Source organism: Mugil cephalus, chromosome 6, assembly GCF_022458985.1.
Source record: "Mugil cephalus isolate CIBA_MC_2020 chromosome 6, CIBA_Mcephalus_1.1, whole genome shotgun sequence".
NCBI classification, from domain to species: domain Eukaryota; kingdom Metazoa; phylum Chordata; class Actinopteri; order Mugiliformes; family Mugilidae; genus Mugil; species Mugil cephalus.
Window position 1 is genome coordinate 18764140 of NC_061775.1, and position 27463 is coordinate 18791602.

Here is a 27463-nt window from a genome sequence, read left to right on the forward strand (position 1 = left end):
CCCACCTTCTAGCAATGGAAATAGCGATTTAAAGTGGGCGATGCGGAGTGGTGTGGAGGTTGGCCGTGTATGGAAGTCCAACTTTACAGCAATATTAAATAAATTTACAGCAATATTTTTTTTTTTTTTTTTTTTTTTAAGGTTTAAAATTCTGCCTAATTAAGGTTGTTCCTGCTTTGAGTGAGAGGCGGTAGTGTGAGCTAACAGGTAGCTGAGAGTTGGGTGGACGGGTCTTAACGTCCAGGCTGGCTTAGCTCCGCCCCAACACGACCCCCATGTCCATATTTTAAGTATCCAAGTGTGGGCAAAGTAAAGCTCATCCAACATGGTGACCACGGGCTCCACCCACTTTGGGCTTCATTTTCAAGCTTCAGAATCAAATGGGTGATGTCATGATAGGTTTGTCCACAGTATATACACTCAGTGGACATGAATAGCTCACAGCTACTTTAATTGTATTTAAATTCCTATAAATGAATGAGAGAGACTCCTGGTGTAGAGGCCGTTGCTGTATTTTCTTGTGTGTTGTCTCTAGGATCAGCTGCTTCTGAATGGAAATGGCTGGAGGTGTGAAAGGCAGCTGCAGGTGCACACTAATGGTATTTGTCTGGATGATTTGGTGATTGATCCCGTGGCTGGAGGCATTAGCAGGCAACTGGCTCATCCTGGCTGACATCAGCCTGAATATGCGTGAATCGAGCTGACAGACTGACCCTGCGGGACAAAGCCCTTCTCCCTGATCCTAGCTGAGCCATTGTCAACTTTGTGATTTGAAAGTTAAGAAGACAATGCTGATGGCTGAATGTGAAGGAGTGGGATGCCAGGTAACAGCGACCCTACTTCCTCCCAATAACCTTTAGTCTTGCTAGAGGCCCTTGCTATGGCAACGTCCATCTGTTGGTCAGTCTGCCATCTAGTTTGGCCCAGTATTCTCTCACAGACTGTAAGTAATATCCCACGTGGTGTTGTTTGCACATTTAGGCCCATTGAGAGCGGCTACTAATTTTCCCTCTGGTAAAATGGATGTCCCCAAGAGTAAAAGCAGCAAATCTGAAAATCTGCACGAATATTTGCACACAACTCTAGTTGTTCATGTAAGTTACCTTAACAATGTACCTACCAGCACATTTTTGAGCAAATATTGAAGTTTTTACTTATAGGTTTGAAATTGCACACTTGATCTGTTTCCTTTGCTGTATGTGGTCAAACAAATACTGGTAACACCCAAAATGGGTGCTATGAGTTGAGGGGAAAGGCCTTTGTGGGTCATACTTGTTCCACTGCATCCCACAGATGCTTGATCAGTTTGGGATCTAGTGAATTTGTGCTGCTTTTCATGATTTCTGAGTTGTTCCTAAACAGTTTTTGTGTTTGTGTCAGGCTGCATCCTGCTGGTGAAGGTCTTTGCTATGGGGTGCAGATGCTTGGTCTGGTCTAGGTGGGTGGCACATCCCTCCACATGAATGTCGAGTTCACGAGTCTCCTAGTAGAACATTGTATTGTCACAATATGGTCAGTGTTGTTTATTTCTCCTGACAGTGGTTTTAATTTAGATTTACGACTAGCATTAATGTTTGACTTTAGCTTAAAGTACCTACAGTAATTACAGCTTCGCAGAGCGACAAGCACAGTCGTGGTTGTAGGAAGTGTAATTTTGTGATATTGACCCGTGAAGTCAGTCCAAACTTCCCATGCCCACTCGAAAAATAGTGTGAGAAGAGAAAGTGGGATCTGCTCCATTGGAAACTGATTACTCTGGCCTTGATCTGGTTGAACCAATCAAGCAGTTTGTGGAATACATAGAGGACATGATATCTCTATAAGATGCTCAGCACATTGCCCGGTTTGTTAAAACTGAAGCCAAAGAGTGCATGACTCTGTAATTTCATAATTAACTGCAGCAGAAGACCTTTGAATATTAATGTTTAGATGAATGTTATATTGGCAGTGTCACGTCCTCAAGCTTTCACTAACAATGATGCTTAGTGCTACTGATAATAATGATAATGTTACAATTTGCAGGCATTAATTTATATTTCTAATCGGAAAAAGGCCAAATCTCCAAAATAGGATGCAAAGAAATAGCGGTTTGTGTGAAAAGACACACAGTACTTTTGAAATTACATTCAAGCAATTGTTTCGTGGGGTAACTTCACATTCACACAACCCACGTCAGAGCTGCACACATCTTACTTGTCAATCTTACTCCACATGAAATGAGTGATCTCTCGCTGTGCTGTTCTCCATCCTTTGTTACTCTTCTATGTTCTTTTCAGCCGCTACATACGTGGCAGATCACACCTGATAAATAACACGTCATTCTGAAATGCTCTACAGCAGTAATTTTGACAAATTACATTAATGAGGCAATTCTGGATAACTGACCTTTTACCGGCAGCATATTGGGAGCATTTCTCAACCAAGATTATTCCAATAAATCAAATAGTACTAATACAGTAGCAGACTTACAGGGTAAGCATGAAAACATAAATTGTTTCCCAAGCAGAGCTCAACATATTGTCATACGCTGATCAGGCATAACATTATGACCACCTTCCTAATAGTGTGTAGGTCTCCATTGTGCCTCCAAAACAGTTGTGACTCATCAGAGAATGGACATAGGTCTTCTGCTGCTGCCATCAAGAAGTGTCATTGCTATTGTGTATGTTGCTATGTTACGCCTGATTGGTGTATCTGCAACCACTGTGAAACATTTTGCACAGACTCCAGTCAAGCTGTAGTTTCTTCACAATAACAAAAAGGACTGATCGCACTGCTTTTTTCAATCAGGCTCCAGTGAATGTTATTTTCTTCCCCTTTTCTCATTCATATGTGCTCAGATGGATCCCCTCATCAGACGGTCCTCCCTGAGCTCTAAAACCACCTCTAAAGTACGCAGCACATCCGCGGATAAAAATCAGACCTCTTCATCACCCCACCGATTATCCACACTGTCATTTCCTTTCGCTATATTGTCTCTCTCGTCAAAACCAGGATAAAAAGAAAAGTCGCTGAAGACGTTTCCTTTGCTGCAAAAGCTGACAGCGGGCCTGTTCCACAGAGGTCATTTAGATTTCCATTCGAGATCAGTTCTATTCAGGTGTGCAGGTAAACCATGACACTGTGAGAGGAAGCATCACCACGAACAAGGAGAACAGAGATAGAATTTCCTTTATCATCCCTGATTATTGTTACTTCTCCTGCACTTTGGGTATTTGCCGGCACTCACTGATTTGACCATTTAATGACAACACAACAGTTCTAACAGTGACTTTCAGGCAGATGTTTTAACAATTTACATCTGACCCAGTGACAGCCGGGATAGGACAAGTGGTTACAGAAAATGAATGCATGAACTAACCTGTTATCACAAGAAAGTTACATTTTCCAGACTTCCTGACTCCGTGCTTTGCGCTTTCGACCTTTCCGACTCACTCGCTTTTTAAACAAGACCAAGAACAGAGACCCAGCCTTAATTAGTACATGGTTGTTGTTGGTATAATGTGAGGGAAATAAATGGAGGGATGAGAGGGGCAGAATGCATAGATGGATGATGATATTAGAGGAACCGAAAGGGTGAGACTTAAGCCCTATTCAGATCAAGGTATTACCTGGGCACCTCTGGTAATTTGGAATAATCATAAAGGACCCCTGTGATGTTAATCGCGTGCGAATCAAATTGGCCATTGGTACTTTTTTCTCCGGGATAAATAGTATCAAAAATACATCTTTATTTATCTACGTTGAAGGATCTAAACCTCCGGAGGAAGAAGCGTCGGCTCTGTCCCTTCCTGTACATGGTGTCTTTGTTAACAGACCAGTCCAGTTTGTTGATGAGGTGCTACTATAAGCACTTATAGGTTTGTATCTCTTCAGTGTCCTCCCTTCTGATACTTTTGCTAAGACCTCCTAAAGTCAATGACTGTTTCTATAGTCTTGGAGGTGTTGAGCAGAAGGCAGTACTTAGTGCTCCAGTCACTGAAGGCCCTCGTATTCCTGGGTCCAGCACATATACAGAAGAACATGGCACTAAAGCAGTGATACATAGAAATCAGAGAGGTATTGTTCTAAAACAATTATTAGAGGAAAATAGTATGAAACCATAAATGGAGATGGGGAAGAACTCTATATGAACCCTGTAATGCTGCTATTAATAGTGATTAGTGGATAGTTTTAATGACTGAACTGATTCTTATTGTGTAATGGAAATTTTAAATGACAATTATCCATTATCATATTAACCGTCTCAGCACAGGCAACTCTCAGTTCTTTTCCACTTCTGTACTTTTCCGGTGTGGCCCATCGATTGAAATGATGCCCGATTTTGATTGATAACGTTACTCTGCCGTGTAATCTGCAGTGAAAACCTCCACAGACTGTGCTTTATACACATCTGTTGAACTAGTCTCATTGTTATAAGTATCCAATGACTTAATTAGATTATTCTTAATTAGATGAAATATTTCTGTAACAGTGAAATCAAAATACAGTGGGTTAAAAGTATGTTAAGTCACCTGGTTTTTGTGTCTGTTTTATCTAGGGAAAATGATAGAAAAACCTAAGAATGACTTTGATATTAATACAGCACGCAGTCTGTTTGAATGAGTGTCTTTTTGCTTGACACATCTTCACTTGGGGATATTTACACAATCATCTTTACAGAAAAAAAATGCGGCAGCCCTGTCACATGTTGACAGCCTGTGTACTGCTTTCTCCAGGTCCCCCCACGGGTTTTCTGTGGAGTTCAGGTCTGTCCTCCGGCTATGTCTTTCAAAAAATCTTTTACTGCTGAACCTGTTCTTTTGTCGATTCAGCTACGTTCTTTGGATCATACTGAAGTCGTACTGAAAAGTGATGGTTTTCTTCTCTTCCAGTGTCCGCTCTCCAGCAGACACTAGAAAAACTGCCAAAATTGACGGCTTTGAGGAGCAATTCACGAAAGCAAGCAGACACATCACGCTGTGGCCACAACAGTCGGCCGTGCTTTTGCTCATGTGATGAGTTGTTATCGTGCCAAACAACTTTTACTATCTGGACAAAAAAAAAAAAAAAAACTCAGTCTTGGTCTCACCAAACCATGACACATTTTCCATTGGATTGTTATTGGAAATTACTTTATTCTGTTTTTTGCAAAGTTGAGTCAGGTTCAGATGCCTTGCCTCCCAATCCTTTGGCACAGACAGATAAAAAAAAAAGGTAGTTTTTGCATGTGCGGAGCAACCAGTACATGCAAGATAGATCTCCTTTAATTCTGACCTACTCCCTGTCCAGTTTCCTCTTTGTCTTTTTATTAATCTTGAAGGGATACTGGTTCTTGGTCATGTCACTGATGTGCTTTCTTTTCTTTTCCTTTCACTTTCCATGATTTAATACACAGCATAACATCTGATCACTGACCAGAAATAGGATGTAGGTCTTCTAGAGGGGGGTCCGTGACCCCTGGGGGGTTTGCTGTGGTACTATCTATCTATCTGCCATCCTACTGTTGCGTGTTTGAAATAGAAAAAAATGAATATTTGAACGGCTTAATATTTATTGCAAAACGATAATAATAATGTAATAAAATATAATGTAATTATTCAAATTAAAAACCAAACAAAAAAATAAATTGGAAGTTAGCATGAAGTTAAGTCACTTCAAACTCTATCTCCTTTCCCTTATAATCTTCAGTCATCTTACATTTCAGGGCTTTTTTGAAAACTGATATAGAACAACATAACTTTAGTTCATCATATAGTCCATTCCATAATTTCACACTGAAAAGCAAAACACATCTGTATCTTACTTTACATATTTCAAAAAATAAAGAGCCCTCTTAAATTTTGTCTTCACTCTCTTAATTTAAAAAAAACACCATCTGGGAGGCTTTTACCCCTATTTCTAATATTTTTAATTGAACTATGGCCAAGAATTTTAATGTGCCACATTCAGTGAATAATCTATTATTATTTTCTCCACTTGTCTAATGCCTTGGAAACTTCTTTGTAGCCCCTCCCCTGAGTGACACTGTTTGACAATGAGATCCTGTTGATGCTTTGTAAGGTCTTGCAGTAGCCAACAATCCTTCAAGAACAGCAGGAGATTTAGTTGAAGTTAATGTTTGTTCACGAAAACCTTCACTGTAATTTACAGTCTGGTCCATATACATTTGGACAGTGACATAAGTTTTGCAATTTTAGCTGATTAAAATGTTAAAGATACATTTGCATACTCAATATGGACTTAAGGTGCAGGCTCTCAGCTGTAATTTGATGGTATTCACATCCAAATTGGAAGAAGGAAGGAAAGACAAACAATGGTGACCTTGGGAAAAATTCGCAGACGACAACACTCCCCGGGTAATAGGTGGATCAGTATCAGTATCAGTCCACAGGAAGACATCATTTTAAAGCATCTTGAAAACAGAGGGCACGTGACCATATTATATAATCTATTTGTCAGCAAGTGTCAAGAATCTTCAAACAATATCCCACAGGCCTGGAGGATGAACTTAACAGAGAATATAACAGAAGAGGAGTGGACAGAGTTATGTTCCTTAGTCCAAACACAAACTGTAAAAACACACACTCCAAATTACTACCATGTAAAAGGTACTCCAGTTAGATTACACCACTTTAATCCCAATATTCCTGACACATATAAAATGTAATCTTCATTGTATGTGGGATTATTGTTTTTTAACAAAAGGTTTTGGATCTATTCTGTCGTATCATTGGTAAAGAGGTACTCTGTAAACCTAAAACATGGATTCTAAATATTTATAATAATAATTTAATTTATTTATGATTTTACCCAGCATGGGTGTACTGCCTGCTCATGGAAGAATCAATCAATCAGGAATTTCTCAGTGGTTGAACAGAACCATCGGTCCTTTATTTTTTCCCTTGAAAAGAGAAGTTTATTCACTAGTGAAAAAATTTCCCTTTTCAAGAGAAAAAATAAAAAAGTATATATATATATATATATATATATATAGAATGAATGGAATGGCTGTTTTGTTTTGTTTTGTTTTATTATTTTCTTGTCCATTATGCTTGTCAATGTATTTGCCTTATCCTCAAAATGCGATGTTTAAAAAAAAGAAAATGAAAAAATAAACAGGCATGAAGCTGGACACTTAGAATGACTGACCTATTCCGACACTTCCATTTTGCACTAATGACATAATGTAATAGCCCATCTGACAGCACTCTATAATCTCCATTTCATCACATTATCATTCTTTGGCATCTTGTTTTCGATTCGATGCACTGTGGAAGAAGACATTATATGTAGTGGACAATCCAGTGCTGATTGGAATGTAAAATATACATACATTTTCAAGAAGGCATTTTCTGTTAGCTGCTAGAACACAAAATGATATACTATTATACAACGTGTACGAGTCTGTGTAAGAGAGCGAAAGGTCGGCGCGAAAGCTTGTTAACATGCACCGGTCTTGTCAGACGGAGGGAAGCATCTGTTTGTGCAAAGATGTGTCATTCATAACGCAAGTGCCGCATGATACCTGTCTGCAACTAAATCATTCATTTGCTTCTGTTACACCTGGAGCTGAGCTCATTAAAATAAGGCCCACAAGGATAGTTGAATACGAAAGTTTAAAGCTTACTAACCCAAATTTTTAAATGGCCATTAGTTAAACTGTGACTCTAACGCTTAGAGGTTCTAGTTGTTGTAAAGAATTTTATCCCATGGAAGCCAGTAATAGCACCAGTCCCACAAAGCTGTTATAATCCCTAAAACTGACTAAAATTGAAACTGTCACTGAGTGTTTGGACTATTAAAGTGAATTTGTCTGATATTTGGTTGGTGGTGAAAGCCTGGGGGTTATCACTGGGTCCTTATCAGATGTTTTTGTGAAAGGACAAGAGACTTGAGAGCAGATGCCAAGCTGTTGATTTCTGTAGCTATAAAACTACACCCTGCGGATTTCTATAAAATTACTTTCTAAGTGAGTTTAGGCAAACTTTTGCAGTGGTTTGCATTCGAGCACAAAGATTCTGGGTTTAAAACCTGCCGTCCAGTTGGGGGTTTTCACCTACAGAGTTTGCATGTTCTGGGTTGGAGCCTATCCCAGCTGTCACAGAGGCGGAGTACACCCTGGACAGGTCGCCAGTCTATCGCAGGGCGTGACAGCTTCTAGGTATTTTGCATACTTAAGTTTGTATTTTTTTATTTAATATATATTATTACTCTGTCTATCTAGTAATATTTATTTTATAGAAGAAATATGATTTCTATATTTAATGTAACTTTTGGCAACTGCATGCTATAAATATCGCAAAACATCTTCAGCTCAGGGGACTGTGACTAATTATTTACCACCTCTACAGGCTGCTGATGCTGTCCATAATACATTTGCTCTATTCCTGTGTCATTCAAGGCAAGATTTTTATTTTTTCAAACCTGAGCAAATTTATGTTAGCCTTTTATATTTAGCCCTGATTCAGTCCAAAAGGAAGTCATATATATATATATATATATATATATATATATATACAGTCACTTGCCACTTCATTAGGTACACCTGTTCAGTTGCTTGTTAACAAAAATAGCTAATCAGCAAGTTGTTTTGATCACCTCTACATACATATATGTATATATACACACACGTAGGCTATATGACTGCCTGTATATATTGCCGCAATCAGAACACAGGTTCTAGTGACTAAAATTTCCTGATAGCAATACAGAGATGATATCATTGTGTAATTTTACTGGCCCACATTTCCTCTGCTCCCCTGTCGGTACCCTGTGTCTCCTGATTTTATACTCTTTTACTGTAAGCTTTATTATTTTGGAGAAAAAAAACTCCCACCTTTAGTTTAAAGGAAAGACTTTGGAAAAGTCTGGATGTCCTCCAGCATCCACCCCACAATCCTGCCTCATCCACTCATTGTAAAAAAATTACCTTCACATCCATCTGGTCACCCCCCAGGGAGGAAATGAGGAAACACAACAGGACTTTAGACTTTAGTGGACTGAACAGAATAAAATGAAACAATAACTTCCCAGGGTCAAGAAAATTGATTAGTGGCGAGTTAGTATGATAACGTTTTTTAATCAGCAAAATAAAAAGAGCTGAGCTGATGCAGATTGAAATGTCGTTAGTTTTAATGTGGAATCATGCCCTGATGATGGGTGTCAATGACATGCCTCAGGGCTTTGTCGAATAAAATATTAGCTGCTAAGATATTGTCAGTGCACTCTACGCTAATAGCGTCTATGCTAACAGCCCAAAGCAACTGTGCATTGACAAATACTACACAAAAGAGTTTTACACTACGAGCGACATGAAACAAAACTTGATTCCTAGAGCATCATGCACTGGACGTCAATGGATTTAGCTTCACATCAGCAGCTTCCACTTAATCACTTGTAGCATGTTGCTCTCTCACCAGTAATGTAAACACAGCATTGAGCTTGGTGCATATAGCACATTAACATCTGACAAAACACGACACAATAATTGATAGCGGAAAATTAGAGTATAATTTTTCAACTAAGTAGTTGATGCACATCATGGGATCTTTAGCAACAGTTTCTCATTGTCACCTTCCATCTGCCTCCGTCACTTACGACGGAGCATCTCTGAGGATAAGCCTTCCGTATGTTCCTCCTCATAGCAACAAAGCTGAGAGCGCCGGGGGTCACATAAGGATGCTTATTCTGTGTGTTGTGAGGCGTCTCTCACTGCAGGTAAGACAATAAGAAATAAAAAGAGAAGAGAGACGAGAGACAAAGGTAAGAGCAGATTAAGGAGGAGGGTGCTGACAGAGAGACAAACCAGAAAAGCTGAAAACGGACTCTGATCACGCAACACCGTGACTTTAATTACAGTGTTTCGTCTGACACTAACACAGTAAAAGCCTATTGTGACTGATGGATTTGAACCCCTTATCAGCCTGCAAGCACATCAAATGCTTCATTCACGGTATTTCTCTTGCAAGGATGCCAATTACCACGATCTCGCAGAAAACCGTTTAACGTCGCAATGTGCCGCATCATGTAGGCTTGCTGCTTTTACGATAATATGGTTGTACCGTGTGTATCAACTTGCTTCTGACGCCTTCCCCCCCGTCTCTTCTCTCCTGCCTAACTTCTCTCTTGTTGTGACGTTTCTCACCATTGAAAGGAAGTTTGCCCTTGCCACTGTTGCATTAGTACTTTCTTTGGTGGCTGTCAGCCTTTGGGTTCTGTAAATCCCATTGAGACAATTCAGTGTTATTGATAGAATTGATATATTGATCAAAAAGTCTGTTGAGTCACTATGTGAAGCCCAAATTTGAGGTAACAAATTTGGTGACTGATGAAAATATTTTAAGTCCTCGCATTTTGCATCCATCACTGCTGTATACACTGATCAGGCATAACATTATGACCACCTTCCTAATATTGTGGAGGTCTCCCTTGTGTCTCCAAAACAGTTGTGACTCATCAGAGACCTGGTATGGACCTTCTGAGGATGTCTTGTGGTGTTCGGAAACAGGATGTTGTTAATGGGGGGCATTGGGTCCTATGAGTTGAGAGGAGGGGCCTCTGTGGATCAGGCTTGTTCCAGTGCATCCCACAGATACTTGATCAGTTCGGGATCTGGTGAATTTGGAGGCCATGTCAACACCTTGTGCTGTTTCTCATATTGTTTTAGTTTTTTTGGTCTGGTTTAGTTGTTCCTAAACCGTTTTTGTGTGTGTGTCTGTGTCAGGCTGCATCCTGCTGGGGATGGCTGCTGCCATCAAGGAGTGTCATTGCTGTGGGGTGTCTGTTTAGACACCCCACTAGGTGGGTGGTATATGGGTGGTCTAGGTGGGTGGTATATGTTTAATTAACATCCACATGAAGACCAGGTCCCAAAGTTTCATGGCCTACTGGGCTTTCTGTTCTGTTATAATCATTGATAATGAGAAAAATGAGCAGTTGTTATTTCACACCTCAGCAGACTAATTTGCTTCGTCTTCTTGAGTTTTCAGACCGTGGTGGAAAATCACTTATCTGAAGAAGCCATTTAGTCAACTGAAAGACGTTCTTGGTACTAAATGTTCTGGCCACTCCGTGAAAACTTTATGCTCAAAAAATATTTATCCACAGCCTTTAGACAGGGTGATATTCTCAATCATTGTGTTATAGCGGTGTTGTGCCAAGTTGCACCTGCCGACTTATCAGTAATGACCATCAATGTGCAGTGACGTGAGACTGCTCTATTGGGAAATCTTCCATAAGGTGATAAATTAAATGTAACCCACTCTTTCCTCTGAGCAGAATAAACCAGCTGCACAGCACACGTACTGTAGATTTGGCCACCTGTTGCGAATGTGCTTCCTCTCTAAGGACCATTGCGGCTAAGGTGGGGGGTTTTCTTGATTATACGCTTGGTGTATCTCAAGTCCACCTGATTAACTCTGGACAATGCATCCTGGTTGCACAGATCATTTATGAATCACCGAATCATGAACTCAGAATTGGTCAAAGACTAATTTCTACCATTTAGATCCTGCTGCTTTTGGGTGAATGAGTCTGGGACCACTAGCTGCGTTAATTGCATTTTATTTTTTATTTTTTTTCCACAAGGTGACCATGCATTGCATTCTTTACTGTCTTTCCTGTAATGCGTATTCCCTCAATCAGATGCAAAACATCAAAAGTGAAGAAAGGAAAATAACGTCTGCAACTGCACGAGGAGAAGAGTGGAGATAGAAGCATGTTTTAAGTGAGATTGATAAAGGAGATAACAGAGTCAACTGACCTGATCTCCTCAGACAGATCATTCCACAGCTGTCGGGCCCTAACTGTGAATGCCCTGTCCTCTTTTGTCTTCAGCCGGGCTACAACTGACAGCAGACCTCCGCCCGGGGATCTGAAAATACGTGCCGGCCTTTATGGTGCTAAAAGGGCGGCGATATAACTTGGACCACGGTCATGAACGGCCTTTAAAAGCAATCGGTGAGATCTTAAAATCCATTCATGACATGCTGGGAGCCAATGGAGACCCGGTAAAACCAGAGTGATAGGATCCCTGTACAGCTACTTCACCACGACTGAGATATGTCAGCCCGCATAAAGGAGAAGAATAAATTAATCCCTAATTGCGGTGGGAGTGCAGTACGGGAGCCGCTAGCACAACCCAACTGTCAGATCAGCGTCTGCACGTGGCGCAAGAGAATTATGTGGCAAAACAATGCAGTTTATCTAAAGTGCAGCCTACAGCATTAAGGCGGGAAAGATCAACACGGGCTTGTGATGGTTTTTCCACTTCTGTGCATTTGGGAGTCTTTGTGTGAAAAGCACATTGGAATAATGACATGGTGCGTGGCTGCGCTGAAATGCATTTTTAAATGTCTATACTTGTGTGAGAGGGTTTAGGTGAGGGAGGATGACAGAAAAATAGAGAGAGGGAGAGAGAGAGAGAGTCTGTGCCTGTGTGTGTGTATGTGTGTGTGTGTGTGTACTGTATGCACGTATGTGTGTGATTGTGAGTGAGGCTTGAGGAGAGAGCGACAGACCAGGAGGAGAGTGGACTCAGAGAGCAGCACATTGTTCCCACTCAAGACACTAATCTGGGTTTACACCAAGGAATAACACAAAGATAAACACTGGAGGTAAGAAGATTTTTAATCTCTTGAAAGCCAGGCATTTATCAGGGATAAAATGTATATAATTATTATTAACAGCCTCAGAAGTATAGGGAATACAGAAAGCTCATGGTCACAGTAATCCACCAATTTGCAGAGCTAATATTTTTCTAGTTAACCTCCCCTTTTGTCAGCGTTAATGTTATTTTTGACTAAAGTAATTCTAAAATGTTCTAAAATTATGACATGAACATCATCAACTATAAATGTACACTATGTGAATACAGATTATAATTACATCCTGTTGAAACAACACGTATTTATTTTACAACACTGTGCATGCCTGGAGGTTTCACTGACTTTAATACCTGTGCATGGAGCAGGCTACAATCCCGGGGCTGTAATTTAATATTTGGTTAGCGCGTCACCTTCATCTACCAAAGTGGTGTCTTTCTCTTCAGTGGCTAACTGAATATAGCTGGACTGCAAGGGAAAGCACTTAAAGGCTTAGCTCTTGCAGTATTCCTCAAATTAATATGCCAACAAAAGATATAAAAAGACCAAAACTAACAAAGATTATTATTATTTTTTTATAATGCAAACTTAATTTGAGAATCACCTAAGAGTAACACCAGTTTTATAACAAAACAAAAAGTAAGCAGGGCAAATAATAGCAAGCGAGGAGTGAATAAAAGACGGAATGGATGGATTAGAAAAGAAAATCCTGGTGGAAGTCACGAAAGATGCGACATTCTCGCAAAGAATGAAGAGAGAGGTAGATTTAGTGCTGTCGGTGCTTCAAGTGGCTTCAAATATGTGTGCGTGTCATTTAACGCTAGCTTTAGAATACTTGATGAGAGCTTTAGACGATCACAGGAGAATGAGAAATTTCTCAGTTTGGGTTCAGCGCAATTCTTGAAAAGACTGCACACACAATTCGTTTGTTTAAACCCACTTAAGCTTACAGAGAAAACAACATGTCTGAGGAGCAGGGCAGCGGCACGTTGGCATTAGTGGTGCAGTACGTTATTTTAGTCCGTTGACTTTCCTCAAGACAGCTTCATGTGACTCAAACGTGATTTGGATTATTCATGGCATCGTGCCCGAGAAAAAAAAACATTGATGTGAGCACTCTGGGGACAAAATAAATGTGACATCCGTCAAAGGCTGGCAGATGATGATGGATTCCTTTCTTGATGTGACAAGCGTAAACGGTTTCAGACTGGTTCCATATATTTGCATGGCAGTGAACCCTTTTTTGATTGATTTTATTCCAGACCCATGTCCTGATTTTATTCCTGATTCCCTCAAAAGCAGAGGCTAGACCTCCCCCCGAAAGATCGATAACATATTATCTTACCTGAAAGATTTCCATCAGTGTGACAGTTTCCTAAGCTTTCCAGGAAAGCCACAGCCTTCTATTAGTTTTAGCACAAGGCATGCTGTGACTTTGTTTTACTGATTTAAGGTAAGAACAAGCCATGACTCTCGGGGATGGATGGCAATTATCTAACACGAGAGAAAATAAACCAATGCGGTCATGTTTCATTATTTATCACTTAGCATTTGCTCTATATGGGAGACTAATTAGAGAATTATGCAAACATTATTTGCCCAGGAGGAAGTCTTTTTCTGTTAATCCTATATGCAGATTTCTCTACATACATGATAAATCTGTGCTTATTTAAAGCATACGTGGACCATTAAATCTCCATAGATTCTATTTCCTATCCCATTATACACCTCAAACATATCTTTGTCTTTGAAAACCATAGAAAATGCTAATGTAACAAAACACTTTTTTTTATCCTCACATCTTGATCGACTAGATAGTACAACAACTAAAAATGGAAATAGAGAAGACGTCTGACTTTGTCATAGATATGTAGCGGACAACAAAGCCTTTCCTGTCATTCTCATTATCCACCTCTCACTTGTAATAAAAAAAAGGAAACGCAAATGTGCCATCTTACGTCCAATTTAAGTCCCCCTGTCAGTTTTCCTTTATTCCATTAAACTTCTAAAAAGCCAATTAAACATCAAAAACACTTAATTTAAAATCATCATGTGACACAAGACTTTCATCTTATCTAAACAGTCGCCTTATCTGGCCTAGGAGGCTATCTGAAAATCCTACGTACGTAAATCTTATGACACATTTTACATTTTTGGTCAAAGGAATGCGTTTGGTCATGATAACATACGTAGGTATTTCTAGGACATTGTAGTGTCCTACAAAGCTTTACAAAATCTTGCGTCAGACGATAATAAATCAAGTATTTTTGACATTTTGTTGCCTTTGTTGAGTTCAATGACATAAAGGAAAACCAAGTGAATCAAGTGCTGCTTTCTGGCGCATGTTCCTTTGTACAGCAGATACTCTTCTCTTCTCAGGGAGATACTGCAGGCATTGAGAACCAGTTGATTTGTTCCTGCTCTTTATAATGAGCAAACAATGGTGTTATCCTGGATCGATTGGTAGATGTGGTCCATGCAGGAAGAAGTCAGTACAAGTACTCCCTCCCTCAGAGGCACTTGAGGGAAATCTTGCTTAGTCACATTGAAGTTACAGTACCTGTAGCACGATACAAACTGTACAAAGCTGTATTGCCATAAACTGACTTGCTGGTCTTCAAATTGGTTTCAGCTTGAACAAACACTTGAGACGTACAGTTGTGTATACTTTGTCAAACATGTAACTCTAAAACCCACATCTGGGTCCACATTAATACAAAGTCAGTGCCGTGAGTACAAACAGTAAATAAAGCGGAATGCTGCAAGAAAAAACAACAATGCAACAACAAGCAACAATGGCATTCATCATACATCATATTATGTATATTATGTATTGCGCGCCATTCACATGGTGAGTGGCAGCCCCACACAATCACTAACAATCCCACGCTCCACTCACAGAGCTTCAGTAATAACGATAATAATAAGAGTACCTTTGGAACCAGCTGCACTACTAGACTAATTTTATTGAAACATTTCCACAGTAAGGACAATTTAAAGAAATGCTAAATACTGTATTAGCAGCTTTCCACTCCCGGTATGCCTCAAAACATGCCAACAAAAGCTATAAAAAGCTAACAAACCAACAAAGAATTCCCAAGAGTATTCCCATGTTACATATCTGATTTGGTAGAGCTCCATTATCATGCACAGAACTAACACGTATTACCAGACCCCAATAAAGTAGTAAAATGAGGGCAACTAGGTTTACTTGTTTGTTGAAGACATTTCACTTCTCAAACAAAAAGCTTTGGCCTAAAGTCTAGTTGCTTCAGTAGCACTTACAACATGGGTGAGAGCATTTGTGTCCCCGTTTTTGGCCTAAACACCGTATAAACATGGAGCTACAGTAGCATTCATTTGGATTAATACACACTCTCAGGATTCTCATTTCCACTACGTCCTTGAGAAATGTTTCAATAACTGGTCAATTACTTTGTTTTTGTTTTTCGTTCTGGACAACTGGAGGGTTAAAAAGAGTGCAAACAGAGCGCGTGCTGAGAGTGAACCAAAATCGTAAAAGCTAGAAGCCAGAAATGTGAATCATGAAATCAGCAGGTTCAACTAGCTGAGTGCCCCTCATAAAACCTCAGAACTGCACTAGCCTTTTGCTTCAAAGTCTGAAAGGTTTAAGTTTCCATTCTCTAGCTCCTCTTCCTGCACATTAGCTTGTTCCTCTGTATTTTAGAGGCTGGCAAAACATTGACAAAACAATCTCTCCAGTGATGATTCCTCACAAATTACTTTCCAAACCAGTCAGCATATTTAACTGAAGCACCAGTGCAAAGCTTTGAAAGATGCCGAGCTCTTCTGTGTGGGAAGAAAGCAGATGGCCATTCAAGCTGATTCAATCAGCCAATCTTCTGTTCACTGTCAGAAAAGTCATTGGCAGAAACAGCAATAACAGCTTATCCAATAAAGAGTTGGGAATTGGTGGATTGATGGAGAAGAATCAACTCTTTACTTGTTCACTGATGACACGGGCATAACAACAATGGTCCTCGGAACTTGGATCTCTGTTGAACTTTGCGTATCTTCACGGGCATCTGCAAATAAGCTGTGTGGAAAGACACCAAACTCAAATGAGTGTTTCCAAATGTCTGAATAAATGGATTGAAACTTGTACAGCAATAGTAGTTCATCAGTGAAGGCAGTAAACTAACATGTGGAGTTTGGGTTTTATCTTAATTGGTTACGGAAATTAAATGTTTAGGAAACAGTTAAGTTGTTAGTCAAGTTTCCCCCATGTTAGCATGTCTAAAGTTTGATAAATGAAGCATAAAGTAACCGTCATTTTCTTCAAGTAGGCTCGAACATATAAAGTAATGTCATTGGTAATTAATGAGGTTTCTCTTGCTATTCTGATTCATATATGCTCAATAGCTAGCAATTACATAACTGACTGATATTCTCAAGCAGCACTTGATTAATTTGGAGTGAGTTAGTACAGTATGAAGTTTCCTTGGTTATCTTATAAAGTGTTGCCAGTGGCATTTGATGCTCCTAAGTGTTTCTTCTAACTCTTCCAACATAGTGAACCTCAGCAAGATGTCAGCTTATAACTGCTCTTCGTACGCAACCGGCGAAAAGGGAGAGTGGCTCTGTCCTCCAAAAGAAAAGTGTTCCAACGTGACCCTTGGCATGAACAGCAGCCACGTTGATCTGGACGACGCATGTCTGACGGAGGAAGGGTACCTCGAGAAGTACCTGGGTCCCCGTCGATCGTCTGTGTTCTTGCCCATCTGCCTCATCTATCTGGTCATCTTCTTGGTAGGCGTCTTGGGGAATGTGCTGACGTGCACTGTCATCGCACGCAACAAAGTCATGTGGACGCCGACTAACTACTACCTGTTCAGCTTGGCTGTGTCAGACCTGCTGGTGCTGCTGCTCGGGATGCCGTTAGAGCTGTATGAGCTGTGGCAAAACTACCCCTTTCTCCTGGGGAAGGCGGGCTGCTACTTTAAAACCTTCATATTCGAGACGGTCTGCTTGGCGTCCATCCTCAACGTGACCGCTCTGAGCCTGGAACGTTACATTGCCGTGGTGCACCCACTCCGGGCAAAGTATGTGGTGACACGAACCCACGCCAAGCGAGTCATTCTCACGGTGTGGGGGGTGTCGGTGTTGTGTGCTGTGCCCAACACGAGTCTGCACGGGATCTACATTCTCCAAAGCCGCTCCGCAGGCCCCGCTGGGAACACGAGTGTGGAGATCGCCGACTCTGCCATCTGCACGCTGGTGAAGCCACGCTGGATGTACAACCTGACCATTCAGGTGACCACCTTGCTGTTTTTCATTCTGCCCATGCTCACAATCAGCGTGCTCTACATGCTCATCGGGCTGCAGCTGAAACATGAGAAGATGCGCCAAGCAATGGAGGCAAAGTCGGGCTTTGGCCAGGACAGCTTCTGTAACATCCGTACACAGCAGCAGAAGGCTCGTCGCCGGCAAGTCACTAAAATGTTGTGTGAGTATTGATCTGTTAAAGCTATAACTTTTCTAATCTTAGAAAATATTCTTATCTCAACTCACCTCTAAGGAAACCCGTGATGTTTAGAGCCTAATGGAGGCATCAGAGTAGAAAGAAGCCACCTAAAGAAATGCATGTTCAGAAGTTCTTGCCAATCGAGCTGACCTGTAATTTTCTGCATAGCTTTTAATTTGTATTTTATTAAATACCATATTTAATGATACAGCCTTCATGAAGCTTAGAAATGTTATCAGGTCAAGATGTTCTCAGAAGTTTTACAGCCTATTACTCACCTATTAATAATAATACTTTGCGCTAGTGTTCCTGTATTCCCACTAGAATAGCTCATTCTATTCTTGTGTATATATATGTTTTTTAAATGGCATTTCATTAGCATAATTTCAATTATTACAATTGAATTGAAAATGGCCAAAACTTAGGAAGAGAGCTGAACAGTTCCACCATTAAGTCCACATAATGGGCACAAATGTCAAGTATTCTTTGATTACAGCTTCTTAAAAGCAAGAGCTTTATACTTTTCTCAATTTCATCATTGTCATTAAAAAGGCAATCATGTACTGATGTTTTTTATATTATTCAAAAGCATCATGCCTGTATCTAAATTAAATTAAAATTATTATTATTATCGTTGTATGGCTTTTACTCCTAAATAAACCTGCAGTCAGTTACAGCTGCCTTATCATTTCGAGGAATCAGTTTATTATTCCATTCGATATGTTATTAAAATCCAAATCTTTGTGGCATCAAATTTCCTCCAAATATATATTTTTTTCTGATGCTTAACCATTGCTTGTGATAGCATTTGACTGAAAGGCAAGCACAATATCATGAAATTTGATAATAAAAAAAAAAATCTTTTCTTTTTCCACCATGTCTCTTTGAAGACGGTGTATTTCTATTGGCAGCATCTTTTGTGCCTGCACGATGTACATCTGCAAACGCAACCTCATGAGAGATTGTGAAATAGTTGCAACATTTAATTGATTTATTTGTGAGATTTTAAACTCAGGTTTGGAAATTTGTGCGTGGGCACGCGATTGTTTTGCACCAACTGGGCAGATATTAGCCATAATATTAGTTCTCTATAAAAGAGAATGTCATATACCTAAAAGTCATAGCTCACGTCGTGTGTTCTCAATGTAGAGAAAGAAGTCTTTTATGTTGGAAAAACAGGATCTAGGCATTATTCTATACCTTATCCTGATATAATGCAGTGGCGCTGACTTAATAGCTCTCTGAAGTTGCATATGCACAGATTTCCTTGAATCCTTCACTTGAACAATAAAATACAGGAAATAAAGAAAACTATAAATAACCACACAAGTAGGATGACTAAAATTCAGATATTATTTGTTGACTTCTCAACTTACGTAATTATTTCCCATAATACTTCACGAAGAAACTACAAGGTTTCTAATTGGTTTTATAAAAGGGCAGAGAATTCACTCTGGACTTTCATCAATACGTGTGAAAGGCTGAAAAGCTTAATGTCAGAGAAGCACAGATAAAGTCGGCGGCTCCTGTCCCCGCTGCCAAGAAGAGGCATTGATAGCATTAAGGCAATAATTTTTATATACTAAAATACCACATGACATTAAAAACACTTCATAACTCCATACATTGACATTTAAAGCAATGTCACACGTCTGATGTGTCACATGCGACATTCTGAAGCGTCACCTCCTGCCATACAGTCTGAGAGGCTCCTAGATATTGACCCAGTCAGCAATTAATGTGTGTGGCGCATTTGTCAAGTTAGTTGTAGAAAGGAAAAGCAGATTTGTGTGAAGGCAGTAGCTACAGACTCTGTAGTGCAAGTCATTCAAATGTCAAGGTCCACTAATTTGTGTCGTAAAGGCCTGGGCAAATTTTTGAACCAGAATTCATATCAACTGCCACAATCGCAGCTTGTTTCGGGTGGGAAATACACAAAAGAGTTGCCTAGGTAACCAGAGCCTGGTTCCAGCAAATGAATCTCTTCAGAAGTGTGCAGGGCTTAACTGACCAAGAGCAAAGTGTGTAGACAACACTTAAGAAAGATAAGAGGCACCTCAGCGGGTATAAGTGTAAGAATGCACTTTTACTTTTCTCCAATTTTAACAAGGAAGTGGTGAAGCTGTACGGATATACTGCATGTATGTCCTTGTCATTACTGCATGCGTGCATGACTTTGTCATTACTGCATTCTTTTAGTGCAGTTTTTCAACATAAATCTGCTACAAAATAACATTTAAATGTCAGAGTCACAATGTCAGGATTGTGTCTCGCTGAAGCAAAATGCACAGTTCATTTTCAAACCACTAAATGTGGAATGGCATTTGGAGCACTTTTCTTATTACTTCATTCTCCCTTTGATTATATTCTGTCACTACAGAGGCTCTTACTCTATCAAATCAGTAAAACCCCTGATGGGCAGATCAGCTGCCAAGAGTCCAGGACAAATATTGAGATGTTATACCGCTGACACACATCCCCAAGAGGGACAATTTAATTAAAAAACTGAGAAGACATGCCGGCTACATCAATCAGCGTTATTAAGATCCTCCCCCTGTGTGTTTCTCCCTTTCTCTTTTCTGATTTTGCAGTTGTCTTGGTCGTGGTTTTTGCCATCTGCTGGGCCCCGTTTCACACTGACCGCCTCATGTGGAGCTTCATCAGTGACTGGACTGACGACCACCGGGAAATCTTCCAGTACGTGCACATCATCTCCGGAGTGTTCTTCTACCTCAGCTCAGCAGTCAACCCGATCCTGTACAACCTCATGTCCACGCGCTTCAGAGAAATGTTCAAGGAGGTAATGTGCCACAGGCCGCATCACATCACTCCGAGGAAACACTCACTCAGTGTCACACGGGTGACACTTCGCAGCACCCTGAGCGATGCGCCGCTCGGCAACGGAGCCGGTGTTGTTGAAGCCAAGGCGGACAACGGAGAAATGAGAACAAAAGAAGAGACCACTTTTTCATGTTAGAGAGAATGCTCTGGTCTGAGTCAGTGTATCCATCAAGTGGCATCGACGTCCAGCTTTGAAGAGGTGTATCAGCAAAATCCCTAAACGTGTCTTAGCGGAAGAGTTTCCTGAAATAGTCTGCAGTGTCGAAATCTTAAAACACCTACATGAACTATTCTGAACACACCTGGGAAGTCTTTCATACTGCCTTAATGCTACAACTAGAATGCCCCTTACAATGACTCAGATTGAACAACAGACAGCGTTTAAATGATGAAACTATTTCCTGATGGTATAAGACACTGAAAGTTTGTCAGGTAGAGTAAGAATAGTTTAAAAACAGGTTCCCTGCATTTTGCCTGATTTTGATTGTACACTGGTGCGTATTTAGGAGAGGACTGCACACTGAAACGACCATGTGCACCGTGCAACATTTTGTGGTTTTGTAGCCGCACTTGCAGCAAACGCCATGAATGTGTTGTCGTTTTATTTCTAAAGGAGGCATAAACGAAACTTTCCAACAGGCTGTCTGCTAACCTAGCTGACCTGAGACAGCACGCTAGGCATAGCATTAAAAAGGGACTTGGGGTTATAAGCTGAGTTTTTCAAAATAGTGAATGCTTTCCTGTAAATAACTTTGGATGCCCGATGTGTTTCTCCCATTTAAAATGTCTAAAAACAGCTTCAAGTATTTAGGTATGCATATCTGCCATAAGCTAACAACTTTCCACCCCTAATCGACACAAGCTTAAATCAGATCTGGAAAAGTGGAATAATTTGCCACAATGTAACTATAGCAGACAGGGTGAACTGCGTCAAAGTGAACACGCTTTCATGTTTTCTGCATCTTTGCTAATCTTTTTACCCAATTCCTTTTTTTGGGTTGGAAACAAATTAAATTGCATCTTATATATGGAAACAGAAGACTAAGGAGAGTTTTTACAAAGGCATAAGTCCATAGGTGGTTTGTCACTCCCTAACTTAAGACTCTACTATTGGGCTGCTAACAGACACGAATTGACTCTCTGGATCCAGGAACCTGAATTAAACAGGTGTAAACTGGAAGCTAAATCCTGTTCTACTTCACTTTTAGCTCTGTTAACATCAAAAATGCCTTTTCGTCTCCACCCTTAAAATATGGGTTCAATTTAGATATACTTTTGGACTCCAGGGATTGTCTAATCCGTATTAATAATCATCTCTTCCTCCCTCACGACACAGATACAGCCTTTTCTCTGTGGGAGAGTTCAGGCTTAGTTAGGCTAAGGGACCTCTATACTACCAATGTCTTTGCTAGATTCAATGAATTATGAAAAAAATGTAACCATCCAAAATTACTTATTACAATACCTCCAGGATAGTAACTTTGTTAAATCAAATAGCACCTCTTTCCCACCAAATCCCACCTAACTCAGTCACTGACTCTTACAAAGGAGACAGGCCATGTCTCTAAAATTTACAGCTCAGTCTCCCATCTTACTGAGACGTCTCCTGATAAAATCAAAAAAGATTGTGAAGAAGAACTTCGTAGAGTCATAGATGAAAGTGACTGGAACTGGGAGTTCATTCCAATATCGTGGATACATGCAATAGATGTCACATGACACCAGCCAACATGACATACATGTTTTGGTCCTGAGATTGGTGGGAGATTACTGGACAGCGAAAACATCTACATGAACATAAACATCTTGCAGAGGCACTAAATATGAAGTTGGCACCATGTGCAGAATTATGAATGGTTGTTGTTTTCAGAAAACGAAAAAGTCTGTCTTTGCAAAAAGTGCTTGTACAGGAGAAAATCCATGTCACAGTTTGAAATCAAAGAGCCCTTTAGGGAGAAATGTGAACTTGGATAAATGCGTAAAAAAAGCAGCACCACACTGTGTGTTGGCAACAAGAAGTCGTGACACAAAATGCTCCTGACAACATCAGGTGTCCACACACATCACCGTCAATGCCTCTTGCCCTCGACCACACGTGTCAAACATACGGCATGCGGGCCAAAAGTGGCCCACCAGAGGGTCTAATCATCAGCATGAATTTGCAAAATGTGAAAATGACATAGAAGACTGCAGTTTTTTAATGAAATTACCTTCCACTGTTTTAGAAAGAAAAGTGGACAGGACACAACAGACCCAGGACTGAACAGCAGACATCAATGTGCCCAAATTAAACTTAGTTTCTTTGTTTTGAACTACAGTTTATTAAATGTATTAATTTTCCTAATTAACTTGTTCTTCTTTGCACTAAAACAAATGAAAAAAGTATGGAGTTGTTGTTACGTATAAGCTATTATTCTGTTATGTTACTGGCCCAGCCCTCAGATTGGACTGAATGTGGCCCTGCAGACTAAAATGAATTTGACACCATGCTCTAGGCAGAAGAAAAGCTGCTTTGTCTTTGTTGTCTTTGCTGATTTTGTGTTTGTTGCACTCACTACTCTAACTTACATCCAAGATTCATTTAATGCACTAGAGTGATATGAGACAGGCTATGTTGTGTTGCTTTAGGCGAATAAAAGGTTGGCGTCACAGCTAGAGCGACCATATAAATGCATGATAAAAACTGTGTAAAAAATATACAAAAAAAAAACGACAAAAAAAAAAACACACACCATAGTTACCATTGTAGATAAACATGATGGCATTGTGAATGTTTTATTGTTTTAATGTCACAATCCTACATGCAAGAGGTAAATTACACCATATGTACAGTAATTATTCACTTTTCTGAATCAGAAATTGTCGTGTTCAGTTAACAAAAATGTGCTCATGTTGGTGTTTGTGTTTTCTGCTAGACAGCGCAATATTTCTTAAGGTTCAGCAGTGTAGAAGTGTTCTGTACGTGTTGCTGTTTTTTTTTCAAGGTTATGAATATGCGACTAGTCTAAATGGGCTGCTTTCCTTAGTATATAACATGTATGAAGTTGTGTAAACAGAAACAGATTGTACACTTGATAGAAAAGAGATTTCAAGTCATTTTACCTTGTGTCTGGACAGTGGCAGAGGCAATATTTCACTTATGGTAGAAGAGAATCTGTCATAAATCATTAAAACTATTTTCCCCAGTGTCTTGTGGCTCAGACATTATTTACACTCTAACAAGACTGAACATGGATGATTCACAAGCATCCCTTAGAGTACCTGATCACAACAGTAAAGAAAAATCTGATGATGGTGATGGATGGTACAAACATAGTGATTCTAGTGCTGAACCTTTCATGGTGGTCCATTATGAAATCCTTTTGTTTTCATCATATCCTCACGGCTCCACAAGTTAAACTGTCTTGTGCCAAGAGGATCAATTTGAAAGACATCCACTTGAAGCTCAAGACAAACTAATCAATACATGTTTGCCCCCCAAAAACTGGCTGAAAGTCATTTATTGGGAGAAAAAAAACACTATTCTCCATATTTTGCTTTGTTATTGAAGTCAGAAGTCCACTGAAGCCTTTTGTTTTCACAATTTTTAAAGCTGAAGTTACACAATTGTGGCACAACATTATGAACGCACCTCTTTTCCTGTCTTGTTATTTCCACAGGCCTTACAAACATCATCATCACCAGTATGACCACAAAATACTGTGGAACAAGGAACAAGTGCAACCTTGATGTTTTCCTCTGTGATATAACTGAAAAAGTTAGAGGTCAAGGCCTCCTTATAAATATGAATATTGTCGCTCCTTATGAATGGAGGAGGTCTTATAAATATGATGCCGTGTGCGGTGTACCAGGCCAAAACGGATCAAGAAGTGGATTTCTGCTTTATACAGTGCTTATTTTATTTGTGTCATTGATATTTCTCAGTGATTTACATAAGGATTTGAACAAATCTATTAAAAAACAAAACTAAACAAAAAAAAAAACACCACATTTTTTTGTTAAATAGCTGGTTTACATTCCCCACAGTCTGAAACCCTGAGGTCAAATGCTGTTTTGGGGGATGATGTGCTAAAGGATGTCAGATCAAGTGCAGTACTGAACCACACTTGTAGAGTTCTTCTCTTGCTAGGGTGGAGAAGCAAGTGGAATCAGGAAATGAAAACCTGCAGCAATTCCTCCAGCTATGTTGTGACTGTCACAGTGGGTGGACAGTAAACACACTCTGGAAATACAGGCTAATTTGATCCCAGCAGAACATAGCATTCACTAAGGAGGAGGCATCTTCACGAGCCTGGCGCTTGTCCATATTCACTGACAGGAATGCCCTTTAATAATTGAATGGTCTTGTTAAAACTGACTATTTTTACATTACACTACAATGGAGCTGTAAAAAGAGTAGCTGATGTCAGATGTAGACACCTCAAGTTCACAAATTTCAGTAGTTGAATAGCAATGTATCGCTCTCACTGTCAGTGATACAGTTCCCCCTAATGCAGAGACTGTATTTCAATATGGACAGCATGTGCCCACTTCCTTATTAATTATGTTTTCCAGCTGTCACAGTCCTATGGGACCCCTTCACAGAGCGGTTGACAACTTGTGGTGATCGTCATGTCACATCGTGTTTCTATAGCAAATAACTAACTAAAACAAGACGTATCTGAAAAATGGACACTTTTATTTTATTTACTTCCTACAATGACTGACAACATGATTTGATGTATACTTTTGTGTTTTAGTTAAACACTAAAGGCCCAAGTTCCACCCACTACCCTGGGGACGGTGTAGCTCATGACATATGCTGCAGCCAGCCAACAGGGGGAGCTACACTTGCTTTGGCTTCACTTTTGAGGAGCTGGTAAACTGTACATCTATATACAGTTCATGGCCTAATGCAAGACATACAATAGCTTTATCGCAGGCTCTAAAACTGTTAAACTGAAGGATGCCACATCTAAGTGCCACGAGGAGGAGGTCTGCATCCTGGCTCTGGAGAAAAATACGGCAAGGAGGATGCTAACTAGCATGAAACCAGCGTTTTCTTACGAAGATTGCTCTCCATGTGCAAGAAAGAGAGGTCACTCTGCAATTGTGAATGGCTTTGAAAGTCAGTATTGAATTCAGTTATGACCCATGTTTGATTGTTTACACATTAACCTAAGTATTATGTCAATATGAAATTAACTTGACTGATTAACTTAATTAACTGTCTGTTCAGTCTATTAACAATAACCCAGGGACTGGGTCATGTCAGCCAATGAATGCCAAGATCTTTATCTTGTAATCTATCACACCAAGACCAGTAACAATATTGGAAGTTCATGGATCAAGTACCAAAGCAGACTCTGGGAATTTAGATTGAGCCGATCATGTCATGCAGACAATAATCATTGATTAGGCATAACATTATGACCATTTTCGTATTACTGCGTAGATCTCTCATTTCTGACTCATCAACAAATGGAGTTGGGCCTTCTGAGGGTGTCCTGTGGTGTCTGGCAACAGGATGTTGTTAGTGGTGGGCCTATGGGTTGAGGAGAAGGGTCTCCATGGATCAGGTCTGTTCAAGTGCATCCCACAGATACTTGCTCAGCTTGGGATCTAGTGAATTTGGAGAGCAGGCCAACACTTTGTGCATACTTTTTGTGTGTGTGTGTATGGGGTGGGGGTGTCTGGTTTAATCTAGGTGGGTGGTATATCTCAGTCAAAGTCAATTTATTGTAGATTCTGACATGTGCAACACACATACAGGATTGAAATTTCCTTCTTTAAAGGAATAAGGTGCAGCAACTTAAACATAAAATGTGAAAAATTGAGATTTGAGGAAAAAGGTAGCATCCACAGCAGTACCAGGTCCAAAAGTTTCTCAGATGAACACTGTATTGTCAGAAGATGTCACATGGTGTTTTTTTTTTTTTTTTTTTTTTTTGGACTGCATTTGTCCCCATAGTTAAACACAGCAGGGTGTCAACGTTATATGAGACTGATGCAGTTATATTCTTGCAGCTGAATATTTTATTGTTTCAGTTTGTGTGTGTGACCACCTCCCTGGAAGCTACTTTGTTGATCTTTATTGAGTGGAGTGACCTTGTGTGTTAGGAAGGACAGTGCTACACCTCAGTGAAAGGACAGAGAAGAAAGAAGGATGGACAGGGGAAAGGAGGCATGTGGTGCTGGTTGGAACCGCTGGGGTGAAGAATCCTTTGCTTTCCAAGTTAACTCACTCAGGATTGAGGGAGTCCAGAGGGTTTCTGTGTAGATCTCTGGAGAGATGGAGTCCAGGGGTGTAAGAGAATTTCAACAGAGGAGCTAAGTCAAAGATACGGCACATGATGATAGAGTGAAAGAGACTCATCAATTCTTTATGATGTGACCCGACACGAGCTGGCAGGTGATACCACACATGCATGTGGGCAATCCCTAAATATGAGTGAGACCATCATCAGGGCCCAGTGTCGGGTCAGGCAACCAAGCCCCTGAGAACCACCACCCCAGTGTGGGAGCATATAGGTACCAAGCCCAGAGAAACACACAGCCATAAGCCACACGCTAC

General features: G+C 40.2%; 1 protein-coding gene across 1 annotated transcript; it reads left to right on the top strand.

The window, feature by feature from the left end:
* The first annotated feature begins 12403 nt into the window (after nucleotides 1-12403).
* Nucleotides 12404-23100, top strand: nmur1a (neuromedin U receptor 1a). The gene is made up of 3 exons (XM_047587600.1): nucleotides 12404-12596; nucleotides 17119-18051; nucleotides 20661-23100. The coding sequence occupies exons 2-3, from the start codon at nucleotides 17133-17135 to the stop codon at nucleotides 21044-21046; spliced, it is 1305 nt and encodes a 434-aa protein (XP_047443556.1). The 5' UTR covers nucleotides 12404-12596; nucleotides 17119-17132; the 3' UTR covers nucleotides 21047-23100.
* Nucleotides 23101-27463: the final 4363 nt, after the last annotated feature.

What these genes read in the sequence shown, in the direction of transcription:
- nmur1a (XM_047587600.1), top strand. Translation starts at nt 17,133, where the DNA reads ATGTCAGCTTATAACTGCTCTTCGTACGCAACCGGCGAAAAGGGAGAG. An exon ending in GCAAGTCACTAAAATGTTGT is followed by an intron (nt 18,052 to 20,660) that starts GTGAGTATTGAT and finishes CTGATTTTGCAG; the next exon opens with TTGTCTTGGTCGTGGTTTTT.